The sequence below is a fragment of the Miniopterus natalensis genome, chromosome 15, assembly GCF_054644295.1.
Source record: "Miniopterus natalensis isolate mMinNat1 chromosome 15, mMinNat1.hap1, whole genome shotgun sequence".
NCBI lineage: Eukaryota > Metazoa > Chordata > Mammalia > Chiroptera > Miniopteridae > Miniopterus > Miniopterus natalensis.
The window spans coordinates 22,936,667-22,961,721 of record NC_142095.1 but is presented as its reverse complement, the minus strand read 5'-3'; the positions used below and the strand labels follow the sequence as shown (position 1 = coordinate 22,961,721).

The 25,055-nt window shown below is 44.6% G+C and overlaps 1 protein-coding gene and 1 long non-coding RNA gene across 3 annotated transcripts in view; one reads left to right on the top strand and one right to left on the bottom strand.

Annotated features, from left to right (window-relative positions):
* ACP3 (acid phosphatase 3) overlaps positions 1–25,055 on the bottom strand; it is a 40,000-nt gene that overhangs the window by 9,193 nt on the left and 5,752 nt on the right. Inside the window, exons 2-10 of one of the 2 annotated variants that reach the window (XM_087824934.1) lie at positions 21,645–21,740; positions 18,808–18,894; positions 18,185–18,337; positions 15,412–15,510; positions 13,303–13,395; positions 11,583–11,715; positions 7,094–7,215; positions 5,311–5,414; positions 3,552–3,721 (exon numbers count right to left, since the gene is read on the bottom strand). In XM_087824934.1, the coding sequence (XP_087681060.1) occupies positions 3,552–3,721; positions 5,311–5,414; positions 7,094–7,215; positions 11,583–11,715; positions 13,303–13,395; positions 15,412–15,510; positions 18,185–18,337; positions 18,808–18,894; positions 21,645–21,740 (1,057 nt within the window). The remainder of the gene's footprint in view (positions 1–3,551; positions 3,722–5,310; positions 5,415–7,093; positions 7,216–11,582; positions 11,716–13,302; positions 13,396–15,411; positions 15,511–18,184; positions 18,338–18,807; positions 18,895–21,644; positions 21,741–25,055) is intronic. The other variant, XM_016224336.2, reaches the window with a different exon arrangement.
* LOC148091421 (uncharacterized) lies at positions 13,928–24,890 on the top strand. The gene is made up of 3 exons (XR_015715700.1): positions 13,928–14,068; positions 15,419–15,589; positions 24,852–24,890. It is a non-coding gene; the product is annotated as an uncharacterized LOC148091421 (long non-coding RNA).

Here is a 25,055-nt window from a genome sequence, read left to right as displayed (position 1 = left end):
CAGTGAATCTCCTTCCTATGAAATATCTAGAGTGGAGTTTGAGATAGGGGTTGGGAGAGTGCCAGTGAAGGTCTGATTGTGTTAGTAAAATTTGGGAATTGAAGAAGCATTTTCTAAAAAAGAATTTTATTATTTTTAAGTAACATAGTATGAAACTTAGACTTATCATGAATTTTCCAGCAAAGGCTCTGATTAATTTAATTGGGTCTACTAGTTGAAAACACTGCCTACAGCTATGAATAGGGTTTCATGGGTGGAAATGCCCTATGGTGTAGGGTTGGCAGGCATTATGTAGATCTAGAATATGTCCTTATTTAACATCTTTGTCTGCTTCCTATATTGGCTTTCTCAGAACACCCTAAATGTCCTTAATTTGGCCTTTAAAAAAATAAATTATAAAAATTCAGCAGCTAGAACCATTAATTAAATTTATCTGGGCATCCTGTACTTTTATTTGCTAAGTTTGGTGGCCCTACTAAGGAGTCATTCGGTCCCTACAACCTTCCAGGCTTCACCTGCTCATAGTGTCTCTGTCAAGGCAAGTGGCCACCCAGCCGAATGGACACTCCCAGTCCCAGAAATTTCCTAACAGGAACACAGTCTGTCTTCCTGAGATGTTTACCTGCTGCCCTGAGCATCACTGTGCAGAACATATAGAACAAATGTGATCCTTTTTACTTAAAGAAGTCCAAATATTAAATTCACTCTGTTGGAGACCACCTCATGTTATAGGCTCTTAACAAACTTTCTATGAGCTAAAACCAGTTGTGTGCTGGTAACTAGATCTAATAAAACAAATATAAAGAAAGAACACTCTGATTGGTGGCATATGCCCATTTCTGTGGTGAAAATACTCCTGCTGTGACACCATGGCCAATTTCCAACCACCAAAATGAAGTCATCAAACTCAGAGTTGAGAAGCAGTGCCTACGTTCCACTCAATCTGTTTTAGCTGGCTCCTGCACACCATCCTTGAGTTTTCATTAACATATTTTGCTGATTTATGATATTTCACTCTGTGTGGATCTTGAATTGTCGATAGTGGTGTTTCAAGGAAAAGACTTCTATGAACATAACACAGGCAGATTCGATGAGAGGTGACAGAAGGAAAGGGTGTGTCAAAAAAACTCCCAGGTTACTGGGTATTGCTGCTGATCAAGATAGAATCTAAGAGTAGGTTCATGGAGGAAAGGCAACTAATTTATGCACTCTGAGCAAATGTTCATTGAGTGCCAATCCATGCCAAGCACAGGCACTTCTAGGTGCTGGGGAGAGAGAGAGCAGAGGACACAATAGATAGAATCCTGGCCATTGTGGAGATAACATCCCCTTGAAGGACACCAGTGGGAACCTCTTTGAACCCTGAATCTTATGCCGAGTAACTCCTTGATCCATTCCAGCTTCGTGCCACTAAAACATTTGATATATGCCTTTCAAGTACCTGGCACCACACAATTAGAAACCTCCATTCAAACTGGTTTCAGATGGGTCGGTTGTCACCTCCTGCAAGAAGCCTTTCCTGACATTCCTTACTACCTCCCTCCCTCCAAATCCAGGTAGCTTTTGTTCCCATAGAAACCCTTGAATCATAAGACATAAACCTTAGTTATTCTGTGTAATAGGTATCTCTTTACTTCCCACTACATCAGATATTGCCCAAGGATTTCTTCATAGCAATTTTTATCTTAAACAGATGAAGCAGAGCCATCCATCAGTTCAGCCTTCATCCGAAGAGTAAAGTCCAGACCAAATACATTGTCAACGTAAAACATTCATTTAAGCCAGTCAAATACAAGTAAAAGCTTTATATATTTTTCTTCCTGTTACATTAAAATAAAAACAGAAAAACAAAATAAGTTCCTAAAATGTGCCCTCCAGGAATTTTATTATAATTAAAAAAGGACATACTTTTAAAAATTCATTGTAAAAAAAAAGTAATGGTATTGAACTTCCTAATGATGTATTTATTCACTATTTTATACTTGGCTCACTTCTGGTGGAAAGTTATATGCATGAAGGAGAAAGAATAATTAAATGATGACCCCCAAGACCAAATATTTACTTGGGAAAGAAATAATGCAAATAAACATATCAATCAATATCTCATGTCAGTCATCCCACAGTCTGCTGGGAGAGGGAATGACTTTGCCCTAGACTCTGGCACCCAGTAGAAACCATCTCTAGAAACCATTTCATCTTTAGCCATAATTGTAACACAGCACGTTCTCTGGACGTATTGCATCTGCCACGTGGCAGATCTACAGGGTTCTAAAGAGTCATCATTTGAATGTGGTTCCTTACAGAGACAGTGGTTTCAGCAGGACCCGTGGGTGCTTAGGTTTTCTGAAGATACCAGGATCCACAGCCCCACTTTCAACATTCCAGTAAGTTTCGATCTTGGAGGCATTCAGGACATCCTGACATTTCTAATTTTGCTCCAGTTTGAAATGTGTCATCATACTTCCTCTCTTACGTCAACCTCAGCCTCTCACCGTGGAGCTTCAGGAGCAACTCCACTCTGCAGGGCTGTCATCTGAATATCGTGTTCTCATCAGATTACTTATTTGCTGTGATATATGCACTCCGGGAGCTGCCAGGTGTATTATATACAGCAAAGTTTTCTGGCAAGTTTGCTTTTAGTTTTTTCAAAAGTAACATGGATTTTCCAGGACCAAAGGATACAGAGAGTTATTTAGATATTTATTTTTCAGCTCTCCACCCAATATGTTTTTAACAGAAATATTAAAAGATAGGATCAGTTTCCTGGTGTAGATCTCTCTACTGTATCTCATTTCTTTTTATTTTAAATATATCTTTATTGATTTCAGAGAGAAGAAGGAAGAGGGAGAGCAACAGAGAGATAGAAACATCAGTGATGAGAGTCACTGATCGGCTGCCTCCTACTTGCCGCCGGCTGGGGATTGAGCCCGCAACCCAGGCATGTGCCCTGACCTGGAATCGAACTTCGATCTCCTGGATCCTAGGTCGATGCTCAACTGCTGAGCCACACCCGGCCGGGCTGTATCTCAGTTCTTTGCTTCTCATGAGAAGGCTGGAAGTAATGAGTAGGTTGGTTCTTTGCCATTAGCCTAAGATTAAAGTCTTCCCGTCTGCTGTCACCGAGATTTGTTTAAAATCTTTTTCACTTTAGACTCTTAAAGAACGGCCTCGTTTAATTCTGCTCAAATAAAATCTCCATATCTATAAAGAGCGAAAGGCCCTATGTGGCCAATCATGTAGCTCATGGCAGCCCCATGAACTTTGACTGAAGTTTTATCTCTGATTATATTATGGCGTTGATGCCCTTTTATATTAACACTGAAAAAAATCAAGTCGAGGTTTATGGCAAGCAAGTGGGGGCAGGGCCAGGTAGAGAGGTAGGAGTTGCCTGAAACTGAGGTCCCTGAAACATGCAATTATCACCCAAAACCTATTTTTTTAAAATCTGGGGGTAAAGGCCAAGTTATATTCTCAAAGCACCATCCACCCTAAGGGTGTTCTGCCCTGTCTGCGGGACTCCCATGCCCCCTAATCCACACCATCCTTAGTACCTTGATGTTTGCCGGTGATCATACACTCCTCAGACCACTTCTGGGGGATCACAGAGGCAACCAGCTCAGCGAACTTGGTCAGAGGACAGCTGTGGGTGCAGCCTGGCAGCGTGAGGGGGTACGGCTCACGGCCGGTCTCATTCCGGTAGGACATCTCCACGAAGTACTCCCTGGCGGAGGAAGGGAGAGGAGAGCGCTGTCAGTTCCCTGCTGAACCGCCCCCGAGCTCCTTTCCCCCTGGCCTCTGACCCGTGGGCTGCGGGCCTAGTGGAAGAATTGATGGGAACCAGTAGATTTTAACCAATTCAGGGGTGGGGGAGGGGAGGTTGTGCAGGCAGGCCTGACCCGGAGACTGGGAATGGGGGCAGGCTGGTCTGTTAGATGGCCAGGGGCATGGGAGGTGGGGACCAGGTGACTTAATCAGAGAAGAGGCTGACCGGCCCTGGCTGGAGGAGTCTGGGGTGACTTGGTGGGTCTCTGAGTAAGAACAGGGGGCAGGTGGGGCTTGGGGTTTCTTTATCCTGTTCTTCCCCTTTTATGCTCCCATTTGCTCCTTTCTTTCCTCTCTTTTCCTCAGTACTTTGCAGTCTTTCCTCTGAATGAACCACCTCCCCTCTCCTTAACCAGGCCATAAACATGGAACTGAGGAATACATGACATACGTGCTTAAACATGTAACAAAGGCTGTATCAAAATTATTCCTCAGAAAGAGGGAGTGGGGATAGATACCCAAGTCCTCACACTCTCTCATATGAAAGAGGGCTCTCTCCATACTTGATTTCAAATGGGGAAGGTCCATTGGCTAAACCAATCTCAGTACGGCTAGCATGAGGTGCTTGTGAAAGTCATTTGCCAAAGAGCAAGGAGAGAAATTCAAGTAGGATTTGGTGATTCCCCCACCCCCTCAGGGGTGTGTGTGTGTGTAGTGACCTCACAATTGCCACTTTTGGGTGTTGTTATAAATAAGCCCTTTAAAACATCACTTTAAAAAGCCATATAAACAAATATTCCCTTATAAGATATGTTTTTTTAAAACTTCCCTAATATATGACTGAGTACTTTTATTGTGAGACAGCTTTTCCAGTGGCGGCATCTTCATTTCAAAATGATATGACCAAAGTCCTTCAAGACTCGTGATTCTCTTTCCATAGAATAGAGTTATGGCTGAGAAGTGACTACATTTCCCACAGCCCCTTTCACCTCGGTGGGACCAAGTGACTAATTTTAGCCAGTAAGATGTAAGTGTAAGTGACCTGTGCCACTTCTGGGCTGAGGTGGTTCATTAGCAGGTTGCTTTTCCCACCCAGTCTTGTGCCTTTCTACATGCTTCCTGCAGATGAGCCCAGCACTCTTGAAAACTGTAGGTCCAAAAGATGGAACCCTGCATCCCTGAGTCACCATGTGTGGCTCACTGGTGAGTAAGTCACCTCCTACTGGCCAGGGACAACAACATTGAACTGTCAGATGGGTGAGAAATAACCTCTATTGGATTAAGTAAACCTCTGAGAATTTGAGGTTCATTTCTACAGCAGCCAAAATTACTCTTATTAGTTAATATATCTGATAAACAGTTTTAGGGGATTCAAAATTGGCTCTAGCGGTGAAGACACAAGTTATGGAATATAGTATATGATTTTAAGTTTATGTACCTAACTAAAAATTAAATATTTTAAGAATATCATTAAGCTAACAATATCAATAATAACAACACTTCAGGTCCAGCGGTATTAATTTTGAAAAGCACCTCTTGGACACTTACCCCTTCTCAAGGTACAATTCCATGAGGTGGCAGGAGGCATAGGGAGGAAGGAGTCCATTGTAAACATCTAGCGCCATCTGTAGGCCACTCACAGTGGTGTCATGCTACAGGGATTTGAAAACAATTCATTTTCGACCTTTATTTCTAGTTCAGATTTACATTCAGTAGGTATGCATTAAGCACTTGTAGAACACCATGATGGTTTGTGATTCAGTTTAGTTTCACGTACCCCCAGTGACTTAAGTAGTAGAGGGGGAAAGAATTTTGGTTGAGCATCTGCTGTGTGCTAGGCAGTGAGATTTGCATACATATCATTACTTCTATTTAAAAGATGAAGAAACAGACCCAGAGAAATGAACTCGCTTAAATGTCATATAACCCCCAAAAGGAAGAATGTACATTTAAGCCATGTCTTCTGATTTTTTCCTGTGCCTTTTCCCAGTAGCCTCTGTGTTTTAGCTTGTGTCATTGATTTTCATTACATTTTAAAATATTTTGGAACATATTAATGCTAGATTATTTTGTGTATAGGTTAGAATAATCTATAAGTTTTTAAATTGGGGAGGAATATATGAGGTCGTAAATGTTTAGAGAGGGTAGAATATGAGGAAGTAGAGTGTGTAGGTTAAAAATAATTGTTCAGTGTTTATCCCAGAGTGGCTGGGAAGCATAGGGTCTGGTTTTGTCACTGATTAGCTATCTAATTTTAGGAAATCCTCAACTTCCGAATCTACCAAACAGGTATAACATTTGTTTGCCTGAATAATATTGCGGTGCACACATATTCAAAAGCGGTTAGAACCAGTTTACTAGAGAAAGAAATGGAGTTACAGATACATGACTTCCTGTAAGTCATATGCTAGAACTGGAAACCAGATAGAAACTAAGGAAACGTGTAATTGACTTTTCAGGCCTCCCTTTCTCGGGGAAGCACTATACTCCATGAGCCCTTTCTCTAGTCCATGCCATTTAGAACCCCTGATGATAAACAGAGCTCCCCGTACCTTCAATCGCCTCTTCCATCTTCGTGCAGAATGAAAACATGGCTTTCTCCACCCAAACCACACCTGTGAGATCCTCTGACATGGAGACAGCGGGTGGACGACTGAGGCAGCATACAATGTCCAGTTTCCCTGCTCATCCCAGACTCCATGGACCCTGCACGGTGCCTGCAAACTTCCCTCCAGCCATGTCTCTTTCCCTGTCTCCCCTGCTCCAAGATGCAAGTCTTCTCCCAGATCTCTCTCTGCTTTCTGTACCCAAATACAGCTCCAACGTCAAGTTGCAGCTCTCATTCCCTCTTCCACCCAGCCCTTTGCCATCTGGAGTTTTCTGCTTGGATGCGCCCTGGCATTTCACAGCCAGTTGTCTAATTGGTACATTCACCTGGCCCAAGACCGCTTCTGTTAATGGTTCCAATCATTGAGGCTTGACATACTGCATTTACCTGTGGCTTTACCTCCCACATCATTGCCCTCCACCCACATTCCAGCTCATCACCAAGCCCTGCACACCCTGCTTGTCCTCTCCTGTTGATTCCCTGGTTTGGAAAAGAAATGAATGCTTGTCTTCTCTGAGGCACCAAGGCACTGGCTTGAAGGGCATTTCTATAGTGCTTGGCGTGGTGTTTCCGTATATACTCGTCAGTGTTGGATTGCAAGTTCCTCAAGAGCTGGAATTTGTATTTAATTTTAAAAGCTTTGAAGAGGTATTTACCATCTGCTGGGCAATAGGGAAATGATAATTAAGAAGATGAGGCCCCCACCTCCAAGAGGTCACACACCCCAACAAATGAAGGTTGAGTGGAGACAAAAATACTTACAGCAGAGTACATGACAAGCTTCCTGTGGTTCCATGGCTGCGTTGCTTTCTTCATGTGACTGAGGATTTCACCAACCAGGACACCTTAAAGAAGACAGATCAACCATGGAGCTGGATCAAGCATGCGATTCTATTTCAGTTAATAAGCTTTCAGTTAATTCATAGTCTGATTCTCTCTGCCATGATTCTCAAGACTTAAGAGAGGGAAAGAATTAATTTTGGCTGAGCATCTGCTGTGTGCTAGTAGTGTGATTTACACACATTATTTTACTGAAGCCTGACATACCCATTTATAGGTGAGGAAGCTGAGGCCCAGAGACATTAGTGACTCACACAGCTGGGGAAGGAGAGCTGGGCTGGCACGCCAGGACTCTACGATACCAGATTTTGTTACAGCTCAAGTTAGGAGGCTGAGGAATGTGGAAGGGATTTCAGATGGCTTTTCCGAGACAGTTGTTAGCAATGCTCTTCTCCAGGGCAGGCCTGAAATGATGGTGTCATGTGGACTTCTCTGTCTTGGTCTCTCTTGCTTCCACTCTCTGGCAGTCAGACCTGTTGGAGACCATGGGAGAAAGCAGCTCTCTGGTTGTCTGTCCAGTTCATGGACTGTTTCCTGTGGACCATTTCTGCAGGTTCCCCTGGGTGTCACTTTTAGGGGGGCATCCAGCACCTTTAGCTTTCATGTGTCTTCACAGATGAGAGCTTCTGCCCTGTATGGTTGTCGCCGCTGAGGTGGCGAAAGGCCAAGGCATGACTCAGTCTCCATCCTGTTGCAGACACTAAAGGCTGAGGGTGCCTTGTAGTGCCAGGTGCTGTTTGGGGGACATATGGCCTCAGGGACTTCCACCACCATCACCTGAAGGCCCCTTGTGTCTCTGTTGGTGGCCTCTCTATTACACATGTGCTCACTTGTCTTGAGAATGACCAGTTTTTTTGGTTTTGTTTTTATAATGAGCAGGACATTGATGTTAACAGACACATACTGAGCAACTTCAGTGGGCCAGCAGTTTCAATGGGCTAGGTGAATCAGACATGTTTCCTGTCCTCAAGAAGCTCATAAAATAATAAGAAGAGACTTTATTGGTCTGTATACCAACATGCCCAATAAAGGATAATTATGGAGGGAGGTGACCTGCTTTCTATAGATGCTGGGACTTCTTTGATTAAAAACGGAAGAAGCTTGATGTTACATCTCTTACAGGTCTTCATCTCTCTGGCCCAGGGAAGGTTACCGTCAGGGAGCCCTTTAGGGACTTCAGCTTGATCTTCATGCCACATTGGTACTAAACCCTGAGGCCAAGTCTCTGTGAGTCATGACAGCCATCTCCAATCAACTTGTCCCTTGTCAGCAGGTGTCTTGGCAGCAGCCTTCAGTGTTGATAATGGAATGATACTAGCTCTTGATCTGGAGCGATTGTCCACCTTGTCTTCTGAGAAATGAGGGGTAACTATCACAAGTGTCCCCAGGCTCAGGCATCCCAGTAATGATGTGTTACAGGAGGGTAAACTGAGACTCGAGAGGCTCAGCGACTTGTTCAATATGACACAACCGTGAGCAGACAGGCTGAGCTTCTCTGAACCCAGCACGTCCTACTTCAAACCCTCCCTCTTAGCCTTTAGACTGTGCTGTAACATATGCTAGCTGCTCAGTTCCCTGTTGCATCATTTATTAAATCTGCATAAACTAGACAAAATGCCATTGATTGAAAGACATAAGCATCACTTCCCTCACTCTTGGGTCACAGCACGGATTGGCAAACTTTTTGTGTTAAGTGCCAGATAGTAGATGTTTTAGGCTTTGTGGGCCATAGGGTCAGCCACCACTGTTCACTCTTGGGTGGAAGCACAAAGGCAGCCTCATACACGACCTAAGGAAGCGTGTGGTTGAGTTTTAATAACATTTTATTTACAAAAAATAGGCAGTGGGCTGGATTTGGACTGCAGGGCGTAGTTTGCCAACCCCTGGTCTAGAGCAAGAAGAGGTTTCCATTAATATGAATATGACCAGCCATGTATTTCTACATGAACTGTAGGGATTTTCTTGGGGTGTGTGTGTGTGTGTGTGTAGCGGGAAGGGGGGATATTACCCAACTTGGTCACACCTGAAACCAACTCTTTCCTCTGCAGGATGGCATCCGGTCTCTTCAGCATTCAACAAGCCTATAGCTGACAAGTCTCTCTTGCCTAGTGAGACTGGAACAATAGGCTGAGCTTGTGTTTTGGCAGGTATCACTCAGGAAGCAATTTGTTGACTTATCAATAGCACTGGACTTCCTCCAGAAAATAGGACAGGTGCATTCACACCAGTGCCAGCCTTTAGAGCCCAAGGCTGAGAGGACACCTTAGGGGAGGGCTCTCATAGACAGAATCTAGTTTAATACATACATGAGATGGGACAACTGAGACCCAGAGAGGGAAGTGACGCCTGTGAAATACAACTTCTAGTAGCCAAATGAAAAAACAAACAAAACAAAAAAAACACACATTAGCAAGCTACTAGGATAAATCTCATCTTTGGTTCATACAGACCTCAGCATCCATTGTTAGGCTATTGTCAACCCCTGCCTGGATTTTCCTGCTCTTTTCTTCACCATCTCTTGCATCTAGAAAAGTGTTTCTAAAACTTTCATGTACATGGGAGGTTCCTGTGGGTTTTATTAAAACGCAGGTTCTGATTCAGCTGGTTTGGGGCGGGGCCCGAGATTTTGCATCTCTAGCCAGATGATAGGTGCTGTTGCTGGTCCTTGGGCTGCATTTTGAGTAGCAAGGGCCTGAATTCCCTAGCCCATTGTGACTAGGTTGGAGGAAATAAATCCAGAGTCCTGCCTCCACCATCTAATGGACTTGGTAGTGAGTCATAATGCTGGCATCTGGTGGTCTACGCGTGAGGCCTGGTGCTTATGTAGCCAATGTGGCCCAACTTTCACCTTCTGCGTCCTTTTGTGTTTTAGTACTTGAGTAAGATTGAGCTGCTCCCTGGGCTCTGTCCTTACACACAGTCTGTATCCTGCCTGGTAATTTCCCCCAGCATACCAGGTCCCATCAAAGGCTCATCTCTGGATGCTCTCCCCAAAACTTTGGATCTCGCTGCTCATGCCCTTAGCACGGAGTAAGGACTCGTACATTGCTGTCAGGTTTGCCCCTGCGCCGTGTGATCAAGATTTCTGTAACAGCGGGCCTGCAACGTCATCCCATCACCAGTGACCACTGCGCTGAACCATTTGCCACAAGCTACTTTGTACGCCTCATATGCTCGTGACCACCATTCATGAGCTGTCCTTCTGGGTATAGCTTCCATCGCTCTTTTTTCCAGCTATAACTGACTCCTCTCCTGGCTGGTGATCTGAATTCTTTCTCTAGCTATGTAGCCCTGAGGGGCCTTCCTCCCAGTCTGGTCCAGCCACCAGGATGCTTGGCTGCTCCGTATTTTCCTGGGGTTCTGCTAAACTTGTCCTGACCCCATGGCAAGTAGCCTGGCCATGGCCGGAGTCCCGTTGGGATTGGCCTGTTGTCCTCAAACTGTCTACAGTAGATGACTTGAAGCATCTCCTGTGGCTTAGAATTGCCTCATTGTTCCGGCAGCCGACATACTGGACCTTCTCTCACTCTCCATCCTCTGTCTTAGTGCCTCCATCAACCTGAACCCGACGCGCCCTTTGGTGTCTTGGCAGCCTGCCCGATGCCCTCAGAGGCCTCAGCGTCTGTCCCCATCCTGCCTGGTCCTGGCTGCTTTCTTCCAAAGGGCTTGGCACCCTCTTTCCTGGGTCTGCCTTCATAATGATGAGCTGTCTTACGCCACGAAGGCCCATATCTAGCTGAGAAGCGGCATCGCTGAGAAATAAACACTTTTCAACACCAGTGGAAAAATCTAAGGTGAGTCATAAGCCTGTCAATTGTAACAGACACTCATCTCTGGGGCATGATTAGCCTGCAGACTATGTTTGATTAGCTTTCGAAATAGCCCCCACCAAGGGTTTCGGGAAAACAGGCCACTGTCATCCTACCGCCCACTTGAAAATTTCCTCATATGGGCCACGGGACACATTGATTTTCATGGGGCTCGGATACAAAAATCCTTGATTCTTTGATATGAAGAGGAGGGAAAGTATCATTTAGCTCTAGCCCAAAGCTTTCATTTTCCAAATGGGGAAACTCAGGCCTGGCGTGGGTCCTACCAACAATTACAAGAACACACAATGTTTATCGTCAGCGCATGATGTACCAGGTGGCCTTCATCCGAAGCCTTTTGAATATATTCCTTCGCTTTAATGCGTATGACCCATGACGTGAATGACATTATTATTCCCCTTTTGCACGATGGAAACTGGTACAAGGGTGATTAGGCGACTTGTCCAAGGTCACACAGCTGTGGCGGTGCAGCCAGGGCTTAGGCCTGTGCCATGCAACCCCAAATCCAACCTGCTCCTCGCGTTTTAAAAAAACATACTTACCCCCCTGCAGCCTGCTTTTCTCTTTTTGCTTGTGAATTCCATAGAGGGACAGGAGGGCCAACTCCGACAGTTCTTTGAGCGTCGCCATGGTGTCCTCCGTGGCCCAGGAGGGTAGAGTGAAATTGTGAGCACCCTACGGCAAAGGCAGAGGGAGGCAATGCGTGCACTTGTTTCCAACTGTCCTCTTTGTTGGCTTTTTATCATCGCTCACCCCTCAACTACTGGGTCCAGCCTTCCTTGTCCTGCCCTTTCTTTCTAGGAAAACTGTACATTGTGATAAGCAGTGGTATTGATTTTTCAGAAGAAAAAGCCATAGAAACATATTCGCCCATCCTACCAAGTCCATGGCTTTGGGCTTAACTCTGGGCCAAAGGGTGATTCGTACTTTGCAGAGTCTCGGTGCAATAGGGAAGCAGTGAAGCTTATTTTTTTATGAAAGGTTTAGGGGGCTTTTTATTAACCTGGGGGGGAAGGTAAAGCTGACAGGGTTAGATGCTGTTTCCTTAAAAGCTGAGTGAGCAGCCTGAGGGGACGGCTGGGAAAGGTAATGCATTTTCAGAGCCCCCAAGAACATACCCCTAGCTTCTAGTTCACGGCCTCTCGAGGAAAGCCCGAGTCCTGCACACAGTAGGCATTTGGTAAATATTTGCTAAATTGATGACTGAACTGTACAGCAGGGCAGCTAAGAGACCGTGTGCCAATATTTATCATCTGCCATAAAGAGTGAATTAAGATTGCCCAAGTTTCAAAGGCAGGGCGGGGGTGGGGTGGGGAGGGACCAAAGAAAAGTGGGAAAACCAGAGAGAAAGAGGTGACAGAGCCACACACCATGACCACATTATGGACTAGCTCAGATCAAACTGCAGCAAGAAAGAAAAAAAATCAAGGCCGGAACCAAAATGTAGACTCTCTTCTCCATGGAAGAGTGTTTTGTAAATAGGCTAACCCATCTCCCTGGAAACAGATGCTGATGAAAATGAATATTAGGAAAGGAGTGTGTGCTTGGGGCAATGAACTTGGACGTGGAGGGGGGAAGACTGTGTCACCTGCTACTGAGATGGAACCACGAAAGGAATTGCTGCCCCCAGATGCTCACGATGACCACAAAGTCAGGAGTGGGTGTGAGTGGTGCGGCTGGTCAGAATTTTGGCGCCGGATTCCGTGAACTGGCTGGGAACCCGGGGTTGTGGAGTACTCCTTTCGGCCAGCAGGCGGAGCATGTGAGTGAGAAACCCCCTGTGCCCTTGGAAAGCTCAGTAGTTAATATAGCTGCAAAGGTTATTTCATATGCATTAGATGGCAAGGAAGAAATTCTTTCCTGATGAAGCACTTTCAATAGCCTGGCTTAGAGTTGGTTTGCCTTTTTTTTACATCCAGAAATCAGATGTGTGTGTTTTTTTCTCTTACTGTACAGTAACATTGTATTTTTCATTAAAATCCATGGCAGGAGCCCAGCATTCCCGAGTGACTGAAACATAAGTAACAAGGCATAGAAGAAAAGCAATTCTGTTTGCAATGTTTTAAAGGGTGAAAACATCAATAATGGTGAGAAGAAGTCAGAATGTTCTAGTTAATATAAAGGCTTGAATTATGTTGCAATGTGAAAGAAAGTATAATACATCTGCAAAAAGGCAAAGAAAAATGTATTCATCTATTTCAGAGTAGGCATAAGTCAAAATTAGACTGCAAGTTCATTTTTAATATATATTTTTTCTTTTACCTCACAAAGCAAAGGGTCGTAGATGTTATTCCAAATTCCATAAATGTCTTTGTTGAGGTATCCTGTAAGTTTTTGCAGCTTTTCTATAAAATCCTGAAACACACACAGAGGGAAAAAAATTTCTATGCCAGGGTTTCTCAACGTCAACATTATTGATATTTTGGACTGGATGACTCTCTGTTGTGGGGGGCTGCCCTATGTATTACAGGATGTGTAGCAGTGTCCCTGGCCTCTACCCACTAGGTGCCAGCATCAGCCCTAATCCCTCCGCTGTAACGAGCCAAAATGTCTCCAGACATGGCCAAATGTTCTCTGTGAGGCAGATCACCCTCGCTGAGAACTGCTGTTCTTTACGGAAAAGTGTGCCAGTAATACTGGCTTTGATAATGCCAACCCGAAGAATTTTACAAATACTAATTTATCATCTCTCATTATTACATTAAAAACGTGAGCAAATGCTGGCTTACCGCCACACGCTCCTGGTTTGTTCTGGAATCAGATCGAAGCGCACTGCCTCAAAATCCCTTTTGGAAGTAGGTTACGGATCACTCACATATAAACGAGTGACGGAGGTGAGAAGGGGAAGCATGTCCCAGGACAACGCAGCAGAAACGGGACCTGGTATCTGGCTGTACGTGTGAGATCGGGTGGGATGCAAACATCGCTCGAGGTTCTGCCTTGTTCTTAGATTGTCACGATAATGAAACCCACCGTTCCGCCATCTGCCTGATGAAAGCGGCAGCAATTTCTCAAAGCATTTTGGAAGGTATTGTTTGTCTGGTGGATAAACTTTCTAGGAAAATATAGTTTGCGCCAATATTAACCCAGGCGTGTTTCCACAAAGTAGCGTTTGACTAGATGAAGATACCCAAACGTCACTCAGATCATGAGAAAAGTACTACATACAGTGCAATGTTGTATAATAGTGGGACCTTGTCTAATGCCTGATTTTAGAGGGGACACTGCTGGTGGTACCATTTCACTTAAACAGCGTGGGAAATATCCTTCAAGTTGTCTATACACTGGTGGTGAGACTGTGGAGAAATAGGTCCCCTTGTGAATTGTTGGTAAGAGTAGAAATTGGTATGACCTCATTTGAGGGTAATTGGATATTTTAAATTGCTCCAGAATTTCACTTCTGGAATATTTTTCCACTTGTGAAATTATTTATATCCCCAAGTTATTCACGCAGACTGTAAAAATAAAAGCTTGGAAACGACCCAGATTTCCATCAATAGAGACTGGTGAAATAAATTATGGTATGACCATAAATTCAAATACACAGTAGTGAAGAGAGAAAAAAAAAAGAGGAAACCATGTACAAATATAGAAGTATTTCCAAGATAGTCCATTAAATAAGAAACCCCAGATGTCCAATCCTGTAAATAATATAGCACTTTTGTGTAATAAAAGGGGAAACTACTAGAATGTATCCATATTTATTTGCATATGAATAAAGAAAGTGCCAGCAGTTACCTGTGGGGTCTTTGAAAGGCTTTCTACAGTATCCCTTTATATATATGTGTGTGTGTGTGAGTGTGTATGTGTATGAACTGTGTACTAGCCTTGAAAGGAGCATTTCACAAAATTGTAACACAAAATAAAAAAGTATCCCTTGTGTCTGAACACAGTGGTCCCAGCCCCGCAGCCTCACAATAATGCAGATCACTGTAGACTTGCATTTGTTCTGAGCCAGCCACACACTTTCACCTGGCTCCTCCCAGGGACAAAGGTCTAAGATTCAAAAGGGCCTGGCCCCTGTACTGGCCTGTGGCCCCAGCACGGGGATGGGGACCCGGTCGCGATGACTGACCTTCAGCCAACATTCTGACCCGTTGCCGTAACCAGCCCCTGCAGACACGTCCTACCCACACGTTTAAGAAGCTTCAGCTTTGCCCTTGGTCTCGGCCCTCACACTCTTGCACACCACTAAGTGACACTGTTTGTGTGTGTGTGTTCGATTTTTCTCCCTTTTTTTAAATTGTTGACGCTATTCCAGATGTCCCCATTCCCCCTCTGCCCCTCCTTGCGGCCCCCCCCCCCCCCCCCCCCGCTGTCTGTCTGTCTGTGGGCTACGCCTGCATGTTCCAAATGACTCTGCGTTTTAACCTTGTAGGGGTGCAGCCTCTTCTGGAATTCCTCCGATTTCAAAGTCTCGCTCTGAAGCTCTTGAAAACGAGGGCAGTGCCGGAAAGGCAGGTACAGCAGCTGAGGACAGAAGAAGCATAAACCTCCGTTAGTCCGAAGCACTTCACCAAAGAAGCTGCGGCCACATTTGAGACATTAGGTGCAAAGAGATCTCAGTAAAAGATTCAGATGTGTTCTGAGCTGACTGGAAATCCTACAATTGAGGGGAAAGGGATACTGCAAGTCTTAAAAAGCAGGAGAGCCCGGCCGGGCGTGGCTCAGCGGCTGAGCGTCGACCTAGGACGATGCTCGGGGTTTGATTCGGGCGATCGGGGTTCGATTCCCGGTCGGGGCACAGGCCCGGGCTGCGGACTCGATCCCCAGTCGGGGGCGTGCGGGGGGCAGCCGGTCAGTGACTCTCTCATCATTGATGTTTCTCTCCCTCTCCCTTCCTCTTTCTGAAATCAATAAAGATATATATATATGTATAGCAGGATCTACACCCAGAACCGAAACCTCTTTCTGGTTTCATGAACTGGCCTAAGGGACTGTGCTGTTAATATGTGCTCGCACTTCCTGCTTTTCCATGTGAAATAATAACCGTTCCCTTTCTTTCTCTGCAGCCCCTTCTACGTCTAGGTGCTCACGAGTACCGAGAAATGAACTACAGGCTCCAGAAAGAGCCTTGAGAGATCACTTAACCATTCGTTGCCTTGATTTCTGCAAGTTCGCAGACTGTTAAATCAACAGGAAAGCCTATTACGAGGACATAGCTGTCATGCTAAAACGAGTTTAAATCCAACAACCTTTTGCAGCTTTTAACCCTACAGGTCGGTGCCTCCCCGGTTTGCCTTGCTGCTCGCTCTTCCCACCTGCGGCTGGTCCTGAACCTCAGCCCCCGGCGGGTATCGCTAAGCCTTGGGCGGGCCTCTTCTTTCTCAAAGTTTGCATTTGCAAAGCTGACCTCAACTTCCTCATTCTGAACCGTTTCTCTTCCACATCTCTCTACTTCTGCCAGTGGCAAAATACATCATCCCGACTCGCAGGCGCATTACTTTTGCTTGTCTGCTTTCAGAATATTTCCAGAACAGACCCCTTGTCTCTGTCTTCATTGTCCCTTTCCCGTCCAGGCCACCGTGGCCGGTGTTTCAGCCTCGGCGAGAGCTCCCGGTTTGGCCGGTTGGTGTCCGCTCTCTGCCTTCACCTCTCACTCCCCAGGAGCAGCTCCACGAATCCCTCGTATTTTATTTTTGTAAACACCTGTCTTTTTCAAGCATCGGTCAGGTCATGTCACTCTGTGGTTTGTAACCTTCACGGGCTTCCGTCTCCAAACTCACAGTTAGCCCCTAGTTTCTGCTCTTCCCCACTGCTGTCCTGACTCCTCTCCGGCAGTGACCTCCTTACTGTCCCTTCAGCACCCAGGCTTGAGGTCTCTGCAGATTGCTCCCTGCCTGAGACACTCCCCCACTGACTCCCACCCTAGATTTTCTAACCATCCCGCCCCAGCCACCACATTGCCTCGTTTTATTTCCTTCAGGGAGCTCATCGCCATCTGAAATGACTTCATTTATTTACTGCTTTATTACCTACTTCCTGTAAAATATAAACTCGAGGAAAGCCAGGATCTTGACTCTCTTGCTCACTGCTGTGGTGTCAGTGCCTGGAACAGGGCCTGGCACAGTAATAGCTACTGAGAAAACATTTTTTTTTATATACAAGCTGCTTCCTGCCTGTCATTTCTGAGTCTGGGTGTCACTTGTCTTACCTGTGATTCCTTCCCCTAACATCTTTACCATCTAATTTCAAGCCTTTGTTTCCTTACTGCCGAATTGCTTCCACTGTTAGTCTCAGAGGCTCAAGTATCTTTTCCTCCCAAGCCATTGTCAGACAAATGCCCCAGAGCACCACTCATCATGTGTGTGTGGCCCTGAAGAAGGTATACTTAAAAATTTTAATTAATTGTATTTTTCAGTCACAGTTGACATTCTGAAGAAGGAATACTTTTATGTCTACTTATTACTATTAAAAAATAACAATTCCTCTGAAAAGGTTAAAGAGCCCTTGATGAGCCGCACCCATTATAAATAAACTTGAGAGTTTCTTTCAAAGCAGCTTGCTTTACAGCACTGGTTCTCAGACTTGGCTGTCCACTGGAATCATCCAGGGAGATTATTTTAAAAATACTGATGCTTGGATCCCAACCTCAGAGATTCTGATGTGTTATGGAGAGTGCCCTGGAGGAAATTGCTCTGGAATTGCCAGGTTCCAGTGGTCATGCTGAGCAGTGTGTGGCTTTGGGTCTATTCTGTTTAACTACTCTAAGCACTTAATTCCCTGGCTATCAAAGGAGATCTTTAATACTGTCCATTCAAGGTTGTTCTGAAAGGTAAATACAATGACACATACATACTGAGTAGCAATTATATATTCAACTCTTTTTTTTTTTCCTACCTAGAAATGGGAATTTTCGTGTGTGTGTGTGTGTGTGTGTGTGTAGACAGAGAAGGACCCATTGCCAAAAGTTGAAAGAGTGGCAAAAGAAAATAGGTAATAAAGATCCAAAGAGAAATTCTGTTCCTACTCTCTCTTGCCTTGGGCTTTCTATGTCCTACATTGTCCTTTGCACCTTAATTTAGGAAAGAATTAAGGCTGCATAGCCCAAGGAGAGTCCAGACTCCCAAACCTGCAAGTACTGAGCAACCCACCTTCCTCCTTCCAGGCCCAATAGAATCTCCTGGTTTTCCTGAATACTGACCTTATCTTCCAAAAGAGGGACTGTGTGCACTGGGATGGGCTGCCAGGGTAGTTTGGGATTCCAGATGCTGATACCTTCTGGGGGAAACAAGGCGGCCAGGTTTGTCATAGCGCTCATCAAAGTCCGGTCAATGTCTGTGCTTCGAATATAAACCTAGAGTGGGAAATCAAGGCAGAATCCAACTGAGAGGAACTGTGCTTTTCCCCTGCGCAGCTAATACCTGAGAAAGGACAGGATACCCACACCCAAGTATTAGCAGACATTGTGATAGCATCGTCGTCATAAGATCTATTATGGGAGGGACAGTATTATGAGCATCCCATGCTATAAAGCAACCTGCTATGCCAATACTTAAATTGACAAAGGAGACCAATTAAGTGGTGGTTACTTGCCACTACTTGCCAAGCTCAAGTATTTACTATAGGTGTCCATAAAATTTTGAACTTATTCATTTTCATAATCTTTTAGGAATAAAATATTTATATAAAGAGGAGTACATTTCTAAACAAGATATTTGAGTTGCAGAAGTTCCTTGGGAAACAGGCAAAATGCTTTGAGAAATGCAAAATTATGTTAAATTCTTTCAGAGGGACAAGGTTTCCACTTTCAGCCCCCCAACTTGCCTGTTGTTGTTTATAGGATTCATTCAAGAATTTTCCATATCTTTTCCTTATATACTCTCCAAGTTCATATTGCTGCTCCATGCCCAGCTAAGGAAAAAAATAAAAAGCAAAAATGACTGAAAGTAAGTTCTGTGGCTCTAAAACATATGCAGCTCATCTCCCCTCATGCGATGAGCAGAGTGAACAGTGGTATATTTTAATAGTTCCACAATAACAACACGTCTTTAAATGAAAATAAGCCAAGAAAGCTGTAATTTTTAATCATGGCTTCCTGAGAAAACTCTTTACCTTCATTACCACTTAACATAGAGCCTTGCACAATTAATAGCTGGTGATGAGCCTGACTTATGTAAACGATCCATCTCTGGTGCGGTAGAACATTAAATGGTTGTCTCTGTTGGCAGAGCATTCAAAGGGCTGGTTGACCACTTAGGGGTTGGTGGAAGAAATTTAACCACCTGTTAAGAGGTTGGATTTGGTGAATCTGAAGATTATGTTCAACCTCTGGGTGCAATGTTTCATTGTTTGTACAGTTTACTTATGCCCGGCACATGAAAAACTAGAGCCTGTTCCTCAAAGTGCGGTCTGTGGATCCATAGTATTAGCATCTTTAGGAATGTTAGAAAACAAATTCTTGGGCCCCACCTACTTTGGGGATGAGCTCAGGAATCTGTTTTTAACAAGCTCATTAAGACTCTGATGGCCAGTAATCACTGAGAAGCATCACTTTAGCTCAATGATCCCCAAGCATTACTGTGCATCAGAAGCAAAATGTATCTCTGGGTACTTGTTGAAATGCAGATTCCTCAGCATTTACCCCAGAGATTCCTGCTCATTAAATCCTGGGTGTAGCCCTGGAACCTGCATTTTAACAAGTGCCCCGAATGATTCAGATCCATGTAGGAGAGCACCTTGCTTTGAGAAACACTGCATGCAGGTCTGTCTTTAATCCAGAGCTTCAGGAGTCAAAGAGGATGTGGTCACTATGGCTTCTGCTTGGTTCCACTCCCTCATTTGCTTGTCACTCCCGGCCACCACTATCATCACCACCCCTCTAGATGTGTGCTTTGAGGTTTACGAGTTTTCCAGATGACCTGGGTAGCTGAATAAGCTGATACTTTGGGTCTAATCATTGTTCTAACGTAAAACTGACTTTTGAGAAAATAGTCATCTTCTATAGAGCAGTGGTTTTCAAACTTTACAGTGCACAAAATCACCTGGAGGACTCTAAAACAAAGGTTCCCAGGCTTCCACCCCAGGGTTTCTGCTTCAGTGGGTGGGGCTAAAGAATTTACAGTTCTATCAAGTTCCCAGGTGATGGTGACACTGCTCATCCATGGATCGCACTTTGAGAAGCACTGATCTAGAAAGCCATCACTTGTCCTTATGTAGATTGGAAGTACCTGGCCAAGGGCAAGATTTGACCTCTAGAACCTTGCTACTTCAGGAGTGTCCATGTACCAACACCACTGGCATCACCTGGAAGTATGTTAAAAATGCAGAATCCCAGGTCCCATGTCAGACCTGCCGAATTAGAATCTGCATTTTAACAAGATCTCTAAATGATTGGTTTGCACGTGAAAGCTTGAGAAAATGCGGTAGGAGAATCTGACGGTTAGTCAAGAAACTCTTAGGCAAAGAACACAGATCCCACAGTCTGCAAGAATCTTTTGGTCTTACTGGAAAAACACAGCAAGGGAACAGGAGTCTATATAAAACCATGGTTATTAAGAAGCAGCCCTGAATTGTTGTAGCATCTTATTTAAGAAGCCACAAGCTGGGTAGGGTATGGTGGGAAGTGGTCTGACCTGGGAGCCAGAAGATGCTGGCCTGAAAGAGCCTCTCTGAGTGTTCCTCCTTTATAAAACATTGTAGTTGAAGCAGGGCAGTAATTCTCAGCTTTGGCTGCACATTAGAATCAACTGATCAATTGAGGAGCTTCTAAATATTCCAATATCCAGGCCACACTCCAGACCAATTAAATAAGAATCTCCCAGGCAGACATCAATACTTTTTAAAGCTCTTCAAATAATTCCAATGTTTGGCCACAGTTAAGACCCATTAGTGTTGGAGATATCCAACTCTAAACACTCTTTGACATTTTCTTAATATATTTAAAGAGTGTTTTGATTAGAACAGAAGCAATATACCTGCCCTTACGGCTCCCAACAGAAGAGCCATCCATTCTTACAAGTGAAGGGTGTTGGGGGGCACTGGAGCAGAGGCTGCATTCGCCTTTGCTCCCCAGTTCCCCTTCTCCTCAGATGCTCCGTAGGAAGTGGGGCTTCCTGTGTATAAGTGACCACTTACAAGGGAGGCTCCATCCCAACATATCCAGCTGACAAGAAATCAAATTTGGTTACGGCACTTCCAGAAGAATCATGTTTCCCCAGCCCTGTTGATTACACTTATTGATTACGAGGTTATTTTCTACTTTCAGGGGTAGAGCCTGAGAAACTCAGGGGCTGGCTTGTAAGTATCTTTGGGCTCTCTTCTAAACTCCTGTATTCTTCTGTTGTTCATGCACATCTCTTATTCTTCAAGAAAACCCACAGGGTGAAAAAGACCCAAACAGACAATTCTATAGACTTTTCCTACAGTTACTAGTCACTAAGGGTGTCCTAGACAACATCAGAAATTAACTAGGATAACCATTAGTTCCTCTTGTTCCACAATCGAAACACATTTTAGACTTTCAAGATCCCAGGTAACTGTGCAAAATACTTTCCCAGATCTGAGTAACTAAAGTGGTTGTATAGTTTCAATGGGTTACAAGCCCCACAACGTTTAGTTTCCCCTGAGACTTATCACCAACTCTAGCTAAAAATCCAACCAACCTGAGTGAGTTGGCCAAATCCTTGAGGCCATGAGGACTCTTTAATGGGGTCATTAGGAAAGGTTCCAATGGGACTTCGGTCTCCATGCCTGAAAACCTGAAAATAGATTAAGACAGTAATGTTACAAATTTCACTTAGGTATTTTGACTCTGCTCGTCATAATAGATGTTTTTCTAAACCACTGGTTCCCAGCCTTGGCTGCTCATGAAATCACCTGGGGAGTTAAAATAAATTCTGAGGATGGACCCACCCCTAGTGATTTTCTTTTAATTAGTTAGGGATATGGTCAGGGCATCACATCAGGATTTTAAAAACCTCCCCGGGTAAATCTTAGGTTAAGAACCATGTTCGAAGATCACGAACACTCTTCCTTTGTTTCAGGCACTGCAAGAAACAAGATTATTAGCCACTGGGAGGCAGGCGATCCACACATGGAGACGGGTTTGTACACTGATGACGAGAAGGTACACAAAGCTTAGGAAGTTCACTTTATTGCAGGCAAACTCCGGTGAGAGTTATTCCCCCCTTAATTGTGGTTATAGTACTAATGGTGTTAAATTTTCACCTATAATAAAATAGTGGCTATTAAATGCTACAAAGAATTTGCAACCATTTTGAGCCAGTGATTCGTTAGTTTTTAAGAGGTTGGGGGTAAAGGAATTGCGGTGGGGAGATGAGAAAAGTGAATTCTCAATACTTTTAAGGACATACTTTGGATGTGATGACATGTCATGCTATTTCGATTGCCCATTTTACTTTCTGGGGAGAGCAGCCCGGACTTTTGAAAGCTTGGCTCTTTGATTTATAGTATGTTTCTGAGCAGTAGACCAAGCCAAGCACTAGGCTGTTTTATAAGCAAAAGAGGGGGGAAGAGAAACGCTCAAGAATTACAAGACGACATCTACACTGATGTTGGCAAACATTTCATTACATTACCCGAGATTTCCCGCCCTCCCCACTTACACCACCTAAGATGCTCCATTGAACAGAAAGCCGGGGGCTGCTCTTTTGAAATTCTGTAAAACAGTTCAGCAGACACTGAGTGAGAAACAGTCTCAAAACTTCAGCCGTCTTCGAGGTGGGATCTGGGACAGCGAGGGGGGCTCCAAGGCCTGGGCTGTGTCTTTGATGTCCGGAAAATACCAGATCTCTTGCCCCCCTCAACCAGTGATTTTTCACCCGGCGTGCTGTGACGCACAGGTGTGCCTCAAGAATTTTTAAAACATGCAGAAGCTGACTCTTCAGTCAGGGGCACTGACCTCTTAGGTCTTAGATTGTCAAATTAAAACAATGACAATAGCCAACACAACAATAGCTGCCTGGTGTGAATGAATCAAAGTTGTATCTTTTTTTTTGTCAGACTGACAACAAATCTATTATTTAGCAGAATCTTAGTCATTCGTTTACGTGTGCCATGCGGTGAGAAAGGTTGACAATCGCTTCCCTAAAGGAAAATCTCAGCAAACGGAGGGCTAGCGGTGCAGCGGGCCTTCAGCAGCCGCCTTGGCCAGGGGACGGTCCCTCGTGGCAGGAGGGAGGTGCACACTCTCTCCTGAGCGCCTGTAGTTATTTATTAGTCCCTGCGGGTGGCTTGGCCACGACCAGAGATGATTGAGGCTAACCATCGGTGCTTCCCTTTTCACAAGGGAAACGCACTTTAGACTTTTAGATCCCCGAATAGTACATGCAAAACACTTTGCCAGATCTGAGCAACTGAAGTTGTTATATGGTTTCAATAGATTAGAAACCCCACATTGTTGTTTCCAGGGTTTTTCAACCTCGGTCCTGTTGGCATTTGGTTTGGATAATTCCTTATGAGGCGCTGTCCTGTGCCTTGTAGGATGTTTAGCAGCATCCCTGGCCTTTGCCCACGAGATACAAGTAGCATCCTCCAATTGTGACGACCAAAAAGGTCTCCGGACATTGCCAAGTGTCCCCTGGGGGGGCAAATCGCCCCCAGTTGGGAGCCACTGAGTTAGTTAAAGAGAAGTCAGATGAGATCATTTACAATGTTTCCCACCAGCCTGTAACCACAACAATAATTCCTCAACATTTTTTGAACTCTTGCTTTATCCTAGAAACCGGACTGAGAGCTTTCTATACGTTTAATCCTTCCATCAATCCTACGAAGCAGCTATTCTCTTCAGTTCATAAACAAGGCAACTGACCTTAGTTAAGTGACCTGCCCAAGGCCACACAACGTGTAAGTGGTAGAGCCGAGATCCCAACGCAGGCCGTGCGTCCAACGCCAGCCTTCTCAGCCTCGTGTAAGAGGCTCATTTCTCTGCGGTCAAACACTCCCCTCAGCATCGCATCAGCTAAATGTGCACGATCTGGGATACGGGCTTCTTTATAAACTCTGCTCTTTTCCTCTAAGTTTGGAAGCTCTTTGTGTGTGAGTGTGTTGCATCAGAAGAAACCAAAACCTTGGTGTAAACCCCAAATATTATTTAAAAAGTAAAACTGAGGTTATGCAGCCAAGTGACAGAATGGCCCGGGGAGAAAAAAGTGTGGTCCCCTTGGAGGAGTGTGTGTAAAACAGCAGAGCACTGGGACATGAGCAAGCTTTCTGACTGTTCTTATAGCTCAGAAATAGTTGTACTCCCCTACCTTTTAGTAGGTTTGAAGGGTTTGTGAACTCTTTGGAGGGAGAGTTGCCCAGAAACACTTAATAAACCATCCTCCAACTCCAGTGCTGAAAATCAAAGTGTGTGTGTGTGTGTGTGTGTGTGTGTGCATGCACACACACACAAGTGGCATTCTTCAGCTTCTGGAGTTTGGCCAGTTCAGCTGGAGACCCTAGACTGCCTAGGTGCTCTTTTAAGTCTGTGGTAGGGCTCAAAACTTAACTGCTACTCTCCCAAATTTGTAGTCTCTGTTCTCAGTCTAGCAATCACACTTTATGAAATCCTTTAGAGACCTAAAAATATACTATTTGCAGTACTAGTGGTAATTATAATAGGAAGACATCCAAGATGACCCATCATGCCTGTGCAACCCTTCATGGTTTGGGACGGTCCTTTCCCTGCTATCTCTTAGGTTCTTACCACCCCCGTGAGGACAGGTCACACTATTGCTGTGCTGAGCAAGTAAGGAAACCGAGGCTCAGAGAGATCAAGTCAGCTGTCCAGATCTCTTAATTCTCACAGTTGCCAGCTCACTGTTTTTCCCTCCACATCACATTCATTTCGCTCTTTTAAATCACAGGTAACTTTTTTTAAAGAACCGCGGTGTGCTGCCCCCAGGAATGATCCTGCTCCATGGAGTCTGCTGAACAGATTCGGTGAGTTGCATTAGGACGTGATCCTGATGAGTGCACTGGGGACACCATGTCCAGTCCCTCCCTCCATTCAGCAATCAGTTGCTTTAAAAAAAAGTCAATCAGAATATGTTACTTGATTGCCTAGAATC